At 34.9% G+C, this 14,293-nt stretch overlaps 1 protein-coding gene and 1 pseudogene across 1 annotated transcript; one reads left to right on the top strand and one right to left on the bottom strand.

Annotated features, from left to right (window-relative positions):
• The first annotated feature begins 223 nt into the window (after positions 1-223).
• Positions 224-6,930, top strand: LOC25486950 (uncharacterized; annotated as a pseudogene).
• A 5,828-nt stretch (positions 6,931-12,758) lies between these two features.
• Positions 12,759-13,710, bottom strand: LOC112419045 (uncharacterized). Its single transcript, XM_024775813.2, has 2 exons — positions 13,383-13,710; positions 12,759-13,065 (listed from the first exon to the last, which is right to left on the bottom strand). The coding sequence occupies exons 1-2, from the start codon at positions 13,608-13,610 to the stop codon at positions 12,874-12,876; spliced, it is 420 nt and encodes a 139-aa protein (XP_024631581.1). The 5' UTR covers positions 13,611-13,710; the 3' UTR covers positions 12,759-12,873.
• Positions 13,711-14,293: the final 583 nt, after the last annotated feature.

Here is a 14,293-nt window from a genome sequence, read left to right as displayed (position 1 = left end):
AGATAGACAAAAAAAAAAATGGTGGATCCTATCACTAAATGAATCCCACTATCATTATTTTTATGTGTCTATCTCTCTATAAATTGCAACAAATGGAAAAAGTTAGAAATATAGAGTATCTTTACTTCCACTTAGACACACTCTTTCTTTTAAGGTACACATTAATAACCAATAGGCAATAACCAAGGTGACTCATACCTTTTCTTTTCCAAAGAAACTAGACACTAGACAGACAGTTTTTCTTTAACGTACACATCAGTAACCAATAGGCAATAACCAACTTTACTTCTCCAAGAAGGAGTCTTCACTGTGTGCTTTGTGTCATTTCAAGAAGTAAATCATTCTCTTCTTCACTGCTGGTACTTCTTCATTACAGTTACAGAAGATCAATGGCTACACCAAAAGAACACGTTGAAGAGATACGAAGGACAAAGTTCTCTATTGGTGGAAATCCTAATCCTTTGACTGAGGATCTTCATCATGCCGTTAAGAATCTCTCCGCCGAGCTTTATGCAAAAGATGTTCATTTCCTGATGGAACTGATTCAAGTACATGTTCATTCTTTTCTGTTTCACCTCTTTTCTTAATTAGTAGTATAATCATGCATGTGTACAAATAATATTATAAATGTTTTCAAAATTATATTTTTGTCTTGTTTTTGTGTAGGTTCAGTTACATGTACTAAGACCATGCTTATTCTTCTTTTACATTTTAATATTTTTCTTCACTTTTTTTTGGATAATATGCTTATTCTTCTTTTATATCACTGTCATTGTTCTCATATCTAGAGATGTAATCATGTTTATATACGAGGGATGCTATTTCAACATAAAAAACCTATCATCTTATTATGCCGTATAAAAAAAAAAACACTATTTTTAGTGTTTGTTTGGTTTTGCGGTGATAAAAAATTGATTTTATATGCATTGATTTCGTGAAATTGATTTTAGTCCAAGTGAGTTGAACACAAAGTGACTTATGTTTAAATTTGTGCGTAAAAATCACATTTGTAGTCAAAAGCTACAAATTCTAGCTTCAAGTTATAGTCAATTCTGGAGTCCAAATCAATTTTATTGGAAAAAACTTAAAACATGTCAATCATTATAAACCTCTAAAATTGCTAATGTCCGTGTTATATAAGAAAAAATTACTTTTTAGATTCATTGAATAACTATTATAGATCCAAATACATCAACTATTCAATGAACTTAAAATAGATTTTTTATCTTATAATAGCATAAAAAGATAAAATATATTTCAGTTATTTATATATTAGGTGTTGGACTCCAATTTTGTTGTCAAACTGAATAACATTTCTCTTTTCAAATATAGTATTTGAATCCCCTATAAATAATAGTATTCGAAGTTCATTTTCATAATTTTTTTTGTTGTCAACTTTTACAGAATGCTGAAGATAACCACTATAACGAGGGAGTGGAACCAACACTGGAGTTTGTCATAACTTCTGATGACATTACTGCTACTGGTGCTCCAGCCACATTACTTATTTTCAATAATGAAAAGGGTTTCTCTCCAAAAAACATTGAGTCCATATGCAGTGTTGGACGATCAACAAAGAAAGGCAATAGGAGCAGTGGTTATATAGGAGAGAAAGGTACATCACATTCTTATATTCATATGTGTTTCTTAAAATGTTGTGTACTTTGATAGAACATGCACATACATAATTGAGAGAAATATTAGAATGATCTCTACACACTCACACTTAGAGAGGAAACTACAAAAGAATGATAAAACTCTTCTATTATTGAATATGAGAGATATGAGATGTGTGCTATACAATCTATATCAACTGAATACAAAAGCTAAGTACTTATAGGCTAAGTTGAGTAACTTGCACTACAAGCCACTAACAAACTAACTAACCAACAAGCATAGTTGGATTTATCCACAACTAACTAACATTAGAATATGAATTATACTTCAACATACTTTGGACTCAAGATGGACTTCTGCTAATATAGTTACTTGAATGAAGATTAGTTTTTTCTTAAAGAATGAAGATTAGTTGAATGTTTTATTTTGTATTTTAATATCTGAATTGTAATTTTAATCTTTTTTTTAAAAGGACATAAATATAAACACGTGTACTTTTTGATAGTCAGCTATCTATCTTTTGGAAATCCTTGTTAATCGAGTGATATAAAACCATGCTTGACTATGGAGTATGAATATCCATAAAAGTAACCAAATTGAAGATGATAACACAAATCTTTGACAGAATCTCTCTTATGGTTGAATTTCAGGAATCGGATTCAAGAGTGTGTTTCTGGTTAGTGCTCAGCCATATATTTTTAGCAATGGATATCAGATAAGGTTCAATGAGATGCCTTGTCCACATTGCAGTCTTGGATATATAGTTCCTGAATGGGTTGAGGAGAAGCCAACCCTTGTTGACATAAAGCAGATATACGACGGTGCTGGTAAAGCTCTTCCAACTACAACGATTGTCTTGCCCCTAAAGCCGGATAAGGTCAACCCGGTCAAACAGCAGCTTTCAAGCGTTCATCCAGAAGTTCTTTTGTTTCTTACAAAAATCAGACACCTTTCTGTACGAGAAGTAAATGAAAATCCTGGACAGAGCATGGTAACTGCTGTATCTATTTCAAGCGAGATTAACTTCGTGACAAGGAAAAACATGAATGCTGAGTCTTACACACTATATCTCTCCGCAGAGGAAAATAGTAATAATGAGAAGGAATGCAGCTACTACATGTGGAAGCAAAAGTTTCCGGTCAGGTCAGAAAGTGTGGTCGAAAGAAGAACAGATGTGGAAGAATGGGTTGTGACACTCGCCTTGCCAAATCAGGAGAGGCTTCACAGGGGTAAAAGCTCACCGGGGGTCTATGCATTTCTGCCTACAGAGATGGTCACTAATTTTCCTTTCATTATTCAAGCCGATTTTGTCCTTGCTTCATCAAGGGAGACAATTCTCTTGGATAATAAATGGAACCAAGGGATACTTGAATGTGTTCCAATAGCCTTTATGGATGCATTCAAAACACTTGTTGTAGGATCTGATCAAGCTCCAGTATCCAGTTTGGCTCGTATGTTCAAGTTCCTTCCCATTGAAAGTTCTCCATTTGAGAAGTTTAATTACGTGAGGGACAAAATCAAAGAAAAATTGGTTAATGAAAATATTGTTCCTATTGAGACATACAAAGAGCAGAAGCACTTCTATAAGCCTGGTGAAGTTAGTAGGCTGCTGCCTGAATTCTGGAATATTTTGTCTAAAGCCCGGGGCGAAGGAGTGTACTTGCTTAACCTATCTTCTCATGATGGGAGGAAGATCTTGAGTTCTTCGTTTGATAAAAGTGAGTATGATAATGTACTCAACTTTTTAGGGGTTAAATCAGTGACCGTTGATTGGTATGCAAAGTGCATCCAGAGTTCTAATCTTGTGGATGGAGTATCAGAAGATCTCTATCTTCAACTTTTACTGTTTATTGCTAAAAACTGGTCTTCAATATTTGAGGGCACAGACATTATCAATATTCCATTGATAAAATATGTCGCTTCTGATGGAACTCTATCCTCTTTCAGTTTTCTTGAATGCACACAGCACTATGCAGGTGCGAAGCGAGTAGTAATAACAGACTCAAGTCAGTCTAATGCTTGTTCTTGGTTGGTTAATTGGAACAAGGAATTTGCATGTGCAGGAAACCGGTTTTTTATGCCTGAAAGCACACAAAAGGCGATTTTACGATTAGCCCAGAAACAGACTTTGATGGAATGGCTTGCAAACGACGTTTATGTTACTAATTTGAGCGTGTACACTTTTGCCAATGTCGTCTGCAGTTCTGTTAAAAATAACAGCAAACATGTCATTGCATATGCTCACTTTTTATACCACTCTTTGTCAATGATACACCACTTACCAAAGAAAATGCCTTCTTGCTTTTGGATTGGATTCGGAACCTGAAGTCCAGGGGAGTGAACCTACCAGAGAGGTTTTTGAAATGTATAAAAGATGGCAGCTGGCTTAAAGTTACCGTCATTGGATACAGGCCTCCTTCAAAGTCGTTCTTAATTCGCTCGCCATTGGGAAAATTTTTGCAAAGTGGTTCAGTTCTTGTTGATATCCCCCTGATTGACGAGAGCTTCTATGGGGATAGAATAAACAAGTATGAAGAAGAGTTGAAAACTGTAGGAGTGATGTCCAGTTGTGAGGAAGCATGCAGTTTCATTGGAAGAGAACTGATGTCTCGTGCATCTTCCGTTACTCTAAGTAAAAATCATGTTCTTTTGATGCTTAACTTCATCCAATATCTCAGGAAAAGTCTTCTCCCGTTGGACAAATTTGTGAACAGCATCAGAGATGGACCTTGGCTAAAGACATCTTTGGGTCTAAGGTCTCCTGTGGGATCAGTATTGCATGATTCCGGATGGCAAGTCGCATCTCAGATTAGCAATATCCCTTTTATCGATCAATCTTATTTTGGCGAGGAAATATATGACTACAAAGAGGAGCTGAAGTTGTTGGGAGTGATAGTTGGCATAAGTGGAAATTACCAAATTGTTATCGAGCATTTAAAATCACCCTCATATTTGGCCTCTTTGACCGCTGAGGCTGTTCTTCTGCTGATGAAATGCATCAAATTCATGGATGACCCTAGTGAAGTCTTAAGTTCATTGAAGGGAACAAGCTGCTTGAAGACAAACATGGGTTTCAAAATACCAAGTGAATGTTTCTTGTATGACCAGGTGTGGGGCTGCATTTTTGATGTATTCAATGGCCTTCCTGTGATTGATCATAAATTCTATGGAGATAATATTTTCTCTTACAAAAATGAACTGAAGCAAATCGGTGTGGTGGTTGATTTTGAAGATGCTATAAAAAAATTTGCTTCTCTCTTCAAACAGAAAGCATCACAAACTTCATTTACTCAAGAAAATGTCATGTCATTTCTTTCTTGTTGCAGACAGCTGGAGGGAACTGTTTATAGATTTCCTTCTGATTTCTCAAGCATTATACATAATCAGAAGTGGCTGTATACTAAGGTCGGTTGTTATGCGTGCCCAAGAGAATGCATTTTATATGGTCCCGAGTGGAAATTTATATCTTCAATTACTTGTCTCCCTTTCATTGACGACAGTGTAAATTTTTATGGCATGGCAATACATGGTTACAAGGACGAGCTGAAAAGCACTGGTGTTGTTACTGAATACAAACATGGAGTGAGATTTGTGCCTGAATGTCTGAATTTTCCTTCAGATCCCACCACCATTACTCCTGAAAGTGTGTTTTCTTTGCTGGAATGCATCCGAAAGCATAAGCTTTCCATTGATGATGAGTTCAGGAAGAGATTGTCCAGGAATTGGTTGAAGACGCATGCTGGTTATAGGCCTCCAGAGATGTGTTTGCTGTTTAATTCCAAGTGGAGTTCTTTCTTTAATCAAACTGATGGGCCTTTCGTTGATGCAAATTTTTATGGTCCTACAATAGCATCTTTCCAGAAAGAATTCAATGCAATAGGTGTCACCACTGACCTAGAGAAAGGATGCTCCTTGCTCGCCGGTCACCTTGAGATTCTCTCTAACAGTGAGACTATTGTCAAAATATACAGGTGCGTCATTTAATCACCTACATGTTGTCTCTCTTTTTGCTTCTTGCTTGCCAGTCGCCTTAACTCTCTTTCTGACTTTGATAGTATTGTGAATATACATAGGTACTTGTCTGAATACAACTGGAAACCTGAGGATAAAGCTGCCAAGAAAATTTGGATTCCCAATCGAGCTGAAGGTGGACAGTGGGTCCGCTCTGAAGAATGCATCATACATGACCCTGATAAGCTTTTTGGTTTAAAATTCTATGTTCTTGAAGATATCTATGATAGGAAGCTTTTTCCCTTTTTTACCTTTGCCATGGATGTCAGGGCTAAACCCTCACTTGATGATTATGTTGATCTTTGGAATGAATGGGAGAGTTCATTGGAAGAATTGTCGTATGACAAGTGCTGGAAATTCTGGATGTTTATCCTGAAACATTTGGGCACAAATACAGAGAAGAAACTTTCGGAGAGGTTGAGCAAACTACCTGTAACAACAGGAAGCAAAGAGATATTTCTGCTGGACAAGAAAGATGTTTTTATACCTGATAACCTTCATCTGAAGAAGCTTTTTGAGCAGGAGAAGATTTTTGTGTGGTATCCTCAGCAGGACTTTGGGCCTTCGTCCATTTCTAAGTTATATGACATCTACAGAAAAATCGGTGCTCGAAATATATCTGAATCACTATGCAAAGAAGAATCTTCCTTGCGGAATGATGGTGTTGAAATGGTGCAAGTTGATCATAACGATATTCTTTTCAACTTAAAAGGTTTGATTAAGCTCATTCTTGGTTTCCTTGCTTGTTCTAGCCTGAAGATGGAACCAGACAAGAGGCATGAAGCTGTTCAAGGTCTTCTCAACATGAGCTTCCTTGAGGCAAAGGTCCCGGTCACGGTTAGCTATAGTCTATTACTGTCATCAGGGGACATCGTTACAAAGAAAGATGACAAAATGGTTCGCTGGGAAAGGCAAAGTTCCAAGTTTTTCATCCAGAAGTTGGATGAGCCTCAGAGAAATGCACTGAAATATGCCACATATGTCTCTGAAACAATATCAGAAGGTGTTTTGTCTGAGAATCACGATTTTGTTCCTGCCCTCTCTGAATTGATCACATTGGGTTTTGTGCTGAAATTCAAGAATGAAGATATTGAATTCCTGATGGAATCCAACAACTTACAGATTTTCTGTGAGGATGAGAAGCTCCTCAGTTCTGCATTCCCTTCTTACTGAGTATTCTGCATAGGTTTTAAATTTACTTGTTACCATGTCTGTCTCTTTACAATGTTTTAAGTTTTCGTGTTCTTTTAACTTGGTTCTCTTTTCTGTGGTTTGTAAGACTATGTTAAGGCACCTTTGTTATTATTATTATTATTATTATTGAATCAGTTAATTACTTATGAGTATCTGTCAACAATATTTTGCTTCCTTCACTTCTATGGAAACAAAGGCCTTTGTTCTCTTTTACTTTATAATTATGCACTTTATGGAAACTACAATACTTAGACTTATATATGTTTGCAATTTGCAAGTCAAGACATCAACATATAATCAGAATTTGTATAGAAGTCTTGACATTATACTAAATTACATTCCAGAATTTAGGAAAAATTTGCAACATCAAACTTTACACTGATTTGGTTGAGTCCAGTCTAGTGGACCGTGATAACTTATGACTTGCAGCAATTTTCTTTTTGACAAAGGGGGAATATACTGTCATAATATCCTGTTGACTAGGTAGAGCTTAGAATCCCATATCTAAGCTCTGGTGGAACTAACAATTAATTTCTTTTAATTATATAATTTTTTTAAAACTTTATGAATGAGTACTTATGTGATTCAAGACAAATACAAGAAGAAACTCTTTCTTTAGTTCGTCTGCATCTATTGAGAATTGTATATTAATGGCATCATTCACTCTGATTACAATTCTTTGATTTATACAATCAAGAAGGCCAAATCTTATATAATATTTTCTCAAATAGGGCAAGTCCCACACACAAGATGTATATACTTAGTTAATGGGTCTTGCTAACAAGTTCTTTTAAGACACTTGTTAAGGATTTAAAAATGGGAATAATTGGTAAATTTTATGTTTAGAAAGTTACTTTTTAAAGTTTCGATGCATTATTTTCAAGATAAAATTTTGATAAAATTTCTTCTTCGGAGTGTGTTTGGATGGGTGAATGTTTTGACGGGATTGAAATATTTTAGGTGAATTCGGTTGTTTAATTATAATTTGAAGAATTTGCAAAATGATGAAAATTTATGAGGTATTTTGTTCAAGTTAAATTTAGAGAATTTCAAATGACACCTAAAAGCTAGGAATTTCAAATTTCTTCATTGTTTTTAAATTGACCACTCAAAATTTTCAAAATTATAATTTGACCCCTCAAAATTTTGAAATTTACAAATTGACCCCTAATTTCAATTTCCAAATTTGGCCCAAAAAAATTAAAATTTATAAAAGTTGTCCAAAAAAAATGACAATGAAATTTTTTATTACTACATCCAAACAAAAGTATTGAGAAATAAAAGCATTTTAATTGAATCATTTGAATTGTCAAGAATTCTAAATTCTTTAAAATTTCTCAATTAGCTCATCCAAACACACTCTTAAACTTCTTAATAAATGTCTCATTTCCCATAATATATTAGCTAATTTTGTGATGTTATATTACATTGCTGGAAATCACAAAACTGTGCGGCCAACAAAATTTTATCAGTGTTGGCTACATAACACACATTTGATTCGAAGTGTTGGTGTCATTCACATAGAGGAAGAAAATGTCAAAAGCATAGTGTAGAAGGCAATTGATTTACTTGGCCCTTCATTTTCTTGCACTGTTTTGATGCAATATACAATCAACCTAAGGAATAATAACTTAAGAAATTTAGGTCCATCAACTTGGAGCAAACCACAAGCTGTGAATTTTGATATCTATGTTCCTTCGGATGAGATATTTAGCCTCAAAAAATTGAAGAAGTTCAAATCAAATTCTGTTCATACCATAAAACATTTTCTATCATCAGAGGCAGATCATTACCTCAACAATCATAACCAAACGTTAGAGAGATGGATTAGAGATAACTTAAGAAACTTCTGAATGTGATTTGTGTGTAAATATTTGAAGTTAATGTAGCTGAAAAACTTGATTATTAAAAAAAAAAATTGTTTGGTAAAATTAACTGTTGAAGTGGTAGATAAATATAAAATGACATCTTTATTTATTTTTTATATATAAATTATACGTATAGTTTGTTTTACTTGTTTTTTTCTTTTTAAATATTTAAATTTATTTCAAATTACTTTCATCTCCGAAATGATAAATGTGTTTTATGAATTCAATAACTTTTTTTATTCAACTAAAGTGGCTTTCCTATTTATTGTAGATTTTATTGTGTGTGTATGTGTGTGTATATATATATATATATCTAGTGAGAATGACTTCTTTATCTGAGAATGTGAGAATACAATATCAGCCCTTTAGATTAAAATGAAAAGCTCAGATTTAAAGTTCCAAAATAAACATCAGGTGGACCATCACCTTCTTTTCTTCTCCGCGTTTGAGAAATATATCCCTCTCTTCTATCTGTTCATCTACAGGATTGAGAAGAAGAAGAAAAAAAATGATTTCCCACCATCGATACATTAAGAACAAAGTCCTCTTTTCCTCCCGAACAAAGTCATCTTCATCAAATAAGAAGTACAGGAGAAATAAAAAACAATTAAATACATATATAATTTTTGGGAAAGAAATTAAAAGAGAAAAAAAAACTATGATTGCACTGGATCTAGCGCCCCACTGTTGATTTATCTCTGATTATGGTTTATCTATATATCAGACACTACTTCCTTCCCTATCTATGTAGTTCCTTCATTTTTCCCATTTTCTATTTCTTTCTCTCTCTCTAATTGAAAGCGTGAATATAGAAAGTTGAATTGCAGATATCCCTTTTCTTCAATTGGATGTTTGTGGAAAAGCTTCTTGGCACCATTGTTGTAATTTCTTCGGTTGCATATTTGGCCCCTTTTCTCAAACATGAGAAGAAGAAGAAGAAGAAATGTAGAGGCCGTTGTGTTGGAATGCGGAGAAAAAAAAGAAGAAGCGATGGTCCACCAGATGTTTATTTTGGAATTTTAAATCTAAGCCTTTCATTTTAATCTAAAGGGCTGATATTGTATTCTTACATTCTCACATAAAGATGTCATTCTCACTATATATATATATATATATATATATATATATATATATTATGAATCAAGGGCAAGGTAAAAAGAAAGTAAACAAAGAAAATATAAAAAAAAAACTACAGGTTTTTTCTAGATTACCTTTGAAGAATGGTGGGTAATTTACCCACGTTGGTGGGTATTAAGAATCAAAGAAAGATAAAATCTGATTCATTGAAGATTGAAAAGAGTACTGTACATCCAGTTATTTATACAAATGAATTGTACTATCTTATATGTGAATGTACTACTATACTTAAGCTATTGTACTACATTTTAAGTAGCTTGTACTGCATTTTCTTCATGCTTTGTTTCTTCAGATTTTGTATTATGTAATAGCCCCCCACAAGATGGAGGTTGGTAGATGTCTAGCAACCCCAACTTGGAAAGTAAAATGTTAAAAGGCTGTGGGAACAGAGACTTTGTAAAAAAATCTGCAAGTTGGTCATGTGTTGTAACTGGCAGGAGCTTGAACAGTCCAGCTTGAAGTTTCTCCCTCACAATGTGGCAATCTATTTCAAGATGTTTTGTGCGCTCATGAAAGACAGGATTAGCTGCAATATGCATGGTGCTTTGATTGTCACAATATAGGACAGGAAGCTTAACACAATCAATGTGGAGATCTCTCAACAAGTATAAAAGCCATTGAAGTTCACAGGTTGCTGATGCCATTGCCCTATACTCAGCTTCTGAAGAAGATTTAGATACAGTAGGCTGCTTTTTGGTTCTCCAAGATATAAAGGACTGTCCTAAAAAGAAACAATGGCCTGAAATCGAACGCCTAGTATCCTTACACCCTGCCCAATCAGCATCTGTGTAACCTTGAATGTGTAATCCTGAAGCTCTAGGAAAGAAAATGCCACGACCTGGAGAGCCTTTAAGATATTTAAGAACTCTTAGAGCAGCATTGTAATGAGTGTGTGTTGGTTTACTCAAAAATTGACTGAGCTGTTGAGTTATGAATGTAATGTCAGGCCTAGTTGTGTTGAGATAGATCAATCTCCCAACCAATCTTCTGTAAGCAGAGACATCAGTGAAGAGTGGTGAAGTGTCATTGTGCAGCTTAATGGATGGATCTGAAGGTGTGGTAACAGGCTTTGAGCCAAGTAAACCTGAATCTTGTAACAAATCCAGACAATACTTCCTTTGGCAAAGAGAGATTCCACTTTTGGAGTGTGCAACTTCAAGACCTAGAAAATATTTCAAAGTACCGAGGTCTTTGATTTTGAAGGCTTGATGTAAAACATTCTTGATGAAAGTAATTTCAGTGAGAGAATTTCCAGCAAGGATTATATCATCAACATAAACAAGTAGTGTAGTAAAACTATCAGAAGTTGTCTTAGTAAACAAGGAAGCGTCAGAAGTAGCTTGTATATATTGATTGTTGATGAGCAGGCTAGTCAACTTTTCATACCATTTTCTACTAGCCTGCTTGAGGCCATAGAGAGATTTGGACAATTTGCAAACTTGATTTGGCTTTGAAGGAACAACACCTGGAGGCACAATCATGTAAACATCTTCATGAAGCTCTCCATGAAGGAAAGCATTGTTTACATCTAGCTGATGCAAAAACCAATGATTTATTGAAGCCAAAGCTATAACTAATCTCACAGTTGTAACCTTAGCAATAGGTGAGAAAGTATCAAAATAGTCAAGGCCTTCAATCTGATTATATCCCTTAGCAACTAAACGTGCTTTGTATATCTCAATAGAGCCATCTACATTATGCTTCACTTTATAAACCCATCTGCACCCTATAGGTTTGACAGATGAAGGGAGATCCACTATCTTCCAAGTGCCAGTCTGTTCAAGAGCATTAAGTTCAGTCTGCATTGCTTGTTTCCAACAGTCATGTTTGATTGCCTCATCATAGGATTTTGGTTCAGTATAAGAAACAAGAGACATAGCGAAAGCAGAATGAGTGTTAGATAAATGAGCATGTGAAACAAAATTGGAAAGGGGGTATTGACTGGTACTGTTATTAGCAGAAGAAATGACAGATGCATTGCAAATGTAGTCATGTAGATATGCAGGTGTAACTTTATTCCTGATGGAAGTTCTAATAGGTATAGAGACATTGGGAGGTGATGATGTAGGTTGTGAAGGAGTGGGGAGTGCAGGTGGTGTGATAAAAGGTGGTGATTGTGAAAAGTCAGGATCCTCAAAATTAGAAAAATGAGTGGAAGGAGTAGGAAAATATTGCCAATCTTTAGTGGAAGAAGAGGATGATGATGAATTGTAAGGTAATATCAATTCATGAAAAACAACATTTCTGGAAACAAAGATTTCTCTGGAATGTAAATCAAAAACAATTGAGCCTTTGAATCCAGACTTGTAACCTAAGAAAATACACTTTCTGGCTCTAGATTGTAATTTTGTTATATGAGCTTGAAGTGTAGAAGCATAACAAAGGCAACCAAAAACTTTAAAAGAATGAATATCAAGCAATGAATCATATAAAACATGATAGGGAGATTTATGTTTGAGAAGAGGAGTTGAAACTCTATTTATGAGAAAAACTGAATGCAAAACAGCATATGACCAGAAAACATTGGGAAGTTTGGATTGAAACAACAAAGCTCTAGCAACATTGAGAATGTGTCGGTGTTTTCTCTCTACTCTAGCATTTTGTTCAGGTGTTTCTACACAAGCTCTTTGATGAATGATGCCTTTTGAAGCATAAAAATCAGGTAAAAAGAATTCAGGACCATTATCAGTCCTTATGAATTTTGGGGTAACATGATGATGATTATGGATCAAGTATTTTTAACATGCAAAGAAACTTTTGCTTTGGTTTTAAGTAAAATGACCCATAAGAATATACTAAAATCATCAACTATAGTGAGGAAATACTTGTGGCCATCAACAGATGTTTGAGCTAAAGGACCCCAAATATCAAGGTGTAAAAGTTCAAATTTAGAACTAGCAATAGATTGACTGGAATGATAAGGTAATTTTCTTTGCTTAGCAAAATGACATATGTCACAAGTAGCTTTATTATCAACAGAAATAGAGGGATACAAATTATGCATTTTGGACAATCTTTGATTTGACAAATGTCCTAATCTAAAGTGCTAAATAGCATTGGAAGGAATAAAGGAAATAGCTACACTAGAACAAACAGAATTACAAGAGTTCAAAGAAACTGGAGCACAAAGACTTGTGGAAGAAGAAACAAAAGACTTCTGATTGCATGAAGCAGTATTCAGCTTATAGAGACCATCACAAATATTACCCAAACCAATCATCTTCTGGGATTTCATATCCTGTATCAGACATTTATCAGGCAAAAAATTGACTTGGTAAGACAAAATAGTGCAAAGTTTGGAAACAGAAATTAGGTTAACTCTGAAATGAGGTGAATATAAGACATTAGTAATATGGAAAAAAGGTGAAAAAACAGCAGTGCCAGCATAGTGAACAATCACAGTGGAACCATTAGGTAAAGTAACATGCATAGGTTTAATCTTATGAAAGGAATGAAGCAAATGCAAAGAGGAGCAAATATGCTCATTAGCCCCTGAATCAACAATCCAATGATTATTTTGAGTATGTATAGAACAAGAGATAACAGTATTTATACCTGAGGGGAAAGATGGAATAGAAGAAGTAATATGATTGGTGCTAGCAGGACTTGAGGCAGATGCTTGAGGAACCAAAGATGATTGCTGAAGTAAAGCAACCAGATGACCATATTGCTCTTGAGTAAGACCAGTTTGAGAGATAATGGAAGATCCTTCACCATCTTTCTGAGAATCAGGAATGCCTTCATTAACAACAGCATTTGAAGAAGCATGAGGCTTATTTGCATTGGGATAATCGTGCTTCATGTAACAAAAATCCACTGTGTGATTGTTCCTATGGCAAAAAGTGCAATATATGGAATTGTTCTTAGATTGAGGTGGTCCTGAAGAAGGTTTACCACGTCCATAGAACTTTCTAGCATCTGATGCATTCACAAGTATACTAGAATCTTCACTAGAAACTGGAGTAAGTGCAGTATTATTACTTTCTTCTTGAACAACCATAGAATAAACCTTGTTGATTGAAGGAAGTGGATCCATAAGAAGAACTTGAGTCTTCACAACTGAGAAAGTATCATTCAAGCCAGTGAGAAACTGAATTACTTGATCCTCCATGCGAAATTCTCTAGCAGCGCGCATAGATTCACAACGGCATGGATATAGACAAGTGCACATAGGCATAAGACGATGTGAATTGAGCTCCTCCCAAAGAGATTTCATCTCTGTGAAATAGTCAAGTACAGGTTTAGCACCTTGTTTGAGATTGTTGATGGAAGAGCGAAGAGAAGCGATACGAATTCTATCAACTATAGAAAAACGCTCTTGAAGCTCAATCCAAACATCAATGGCGAATTCATGAAAAACAATTGTTTGTGCAATTTGCAGAGAAACAGAATTCAAAATCCAAGAGTGTATGAGATGATTACAGCGCTCCCAAGCATTGCGATTCAGATCATCAGGATCAGGGATC

Source organism: Medicago truncatula, chromosome 2, assembly GCF_003473485.1.
Source record: "Medicago truncatula cultivar Jemalong A17 chromosome 2, MtrunA17r5.0-ANR, whole genome shotgun sequence".
NCBI lineage: Eukaryota > Viridiplantae > Streptophyta > Magnoliopsida > Fabales > Fabaceae > Medicago > Medicago truncatula.
The sequence above is the reverse complement of the archived record's forward strand: the minus strand, read 5'-3'. Positions and strand labels throughout refer to the sequence as shown.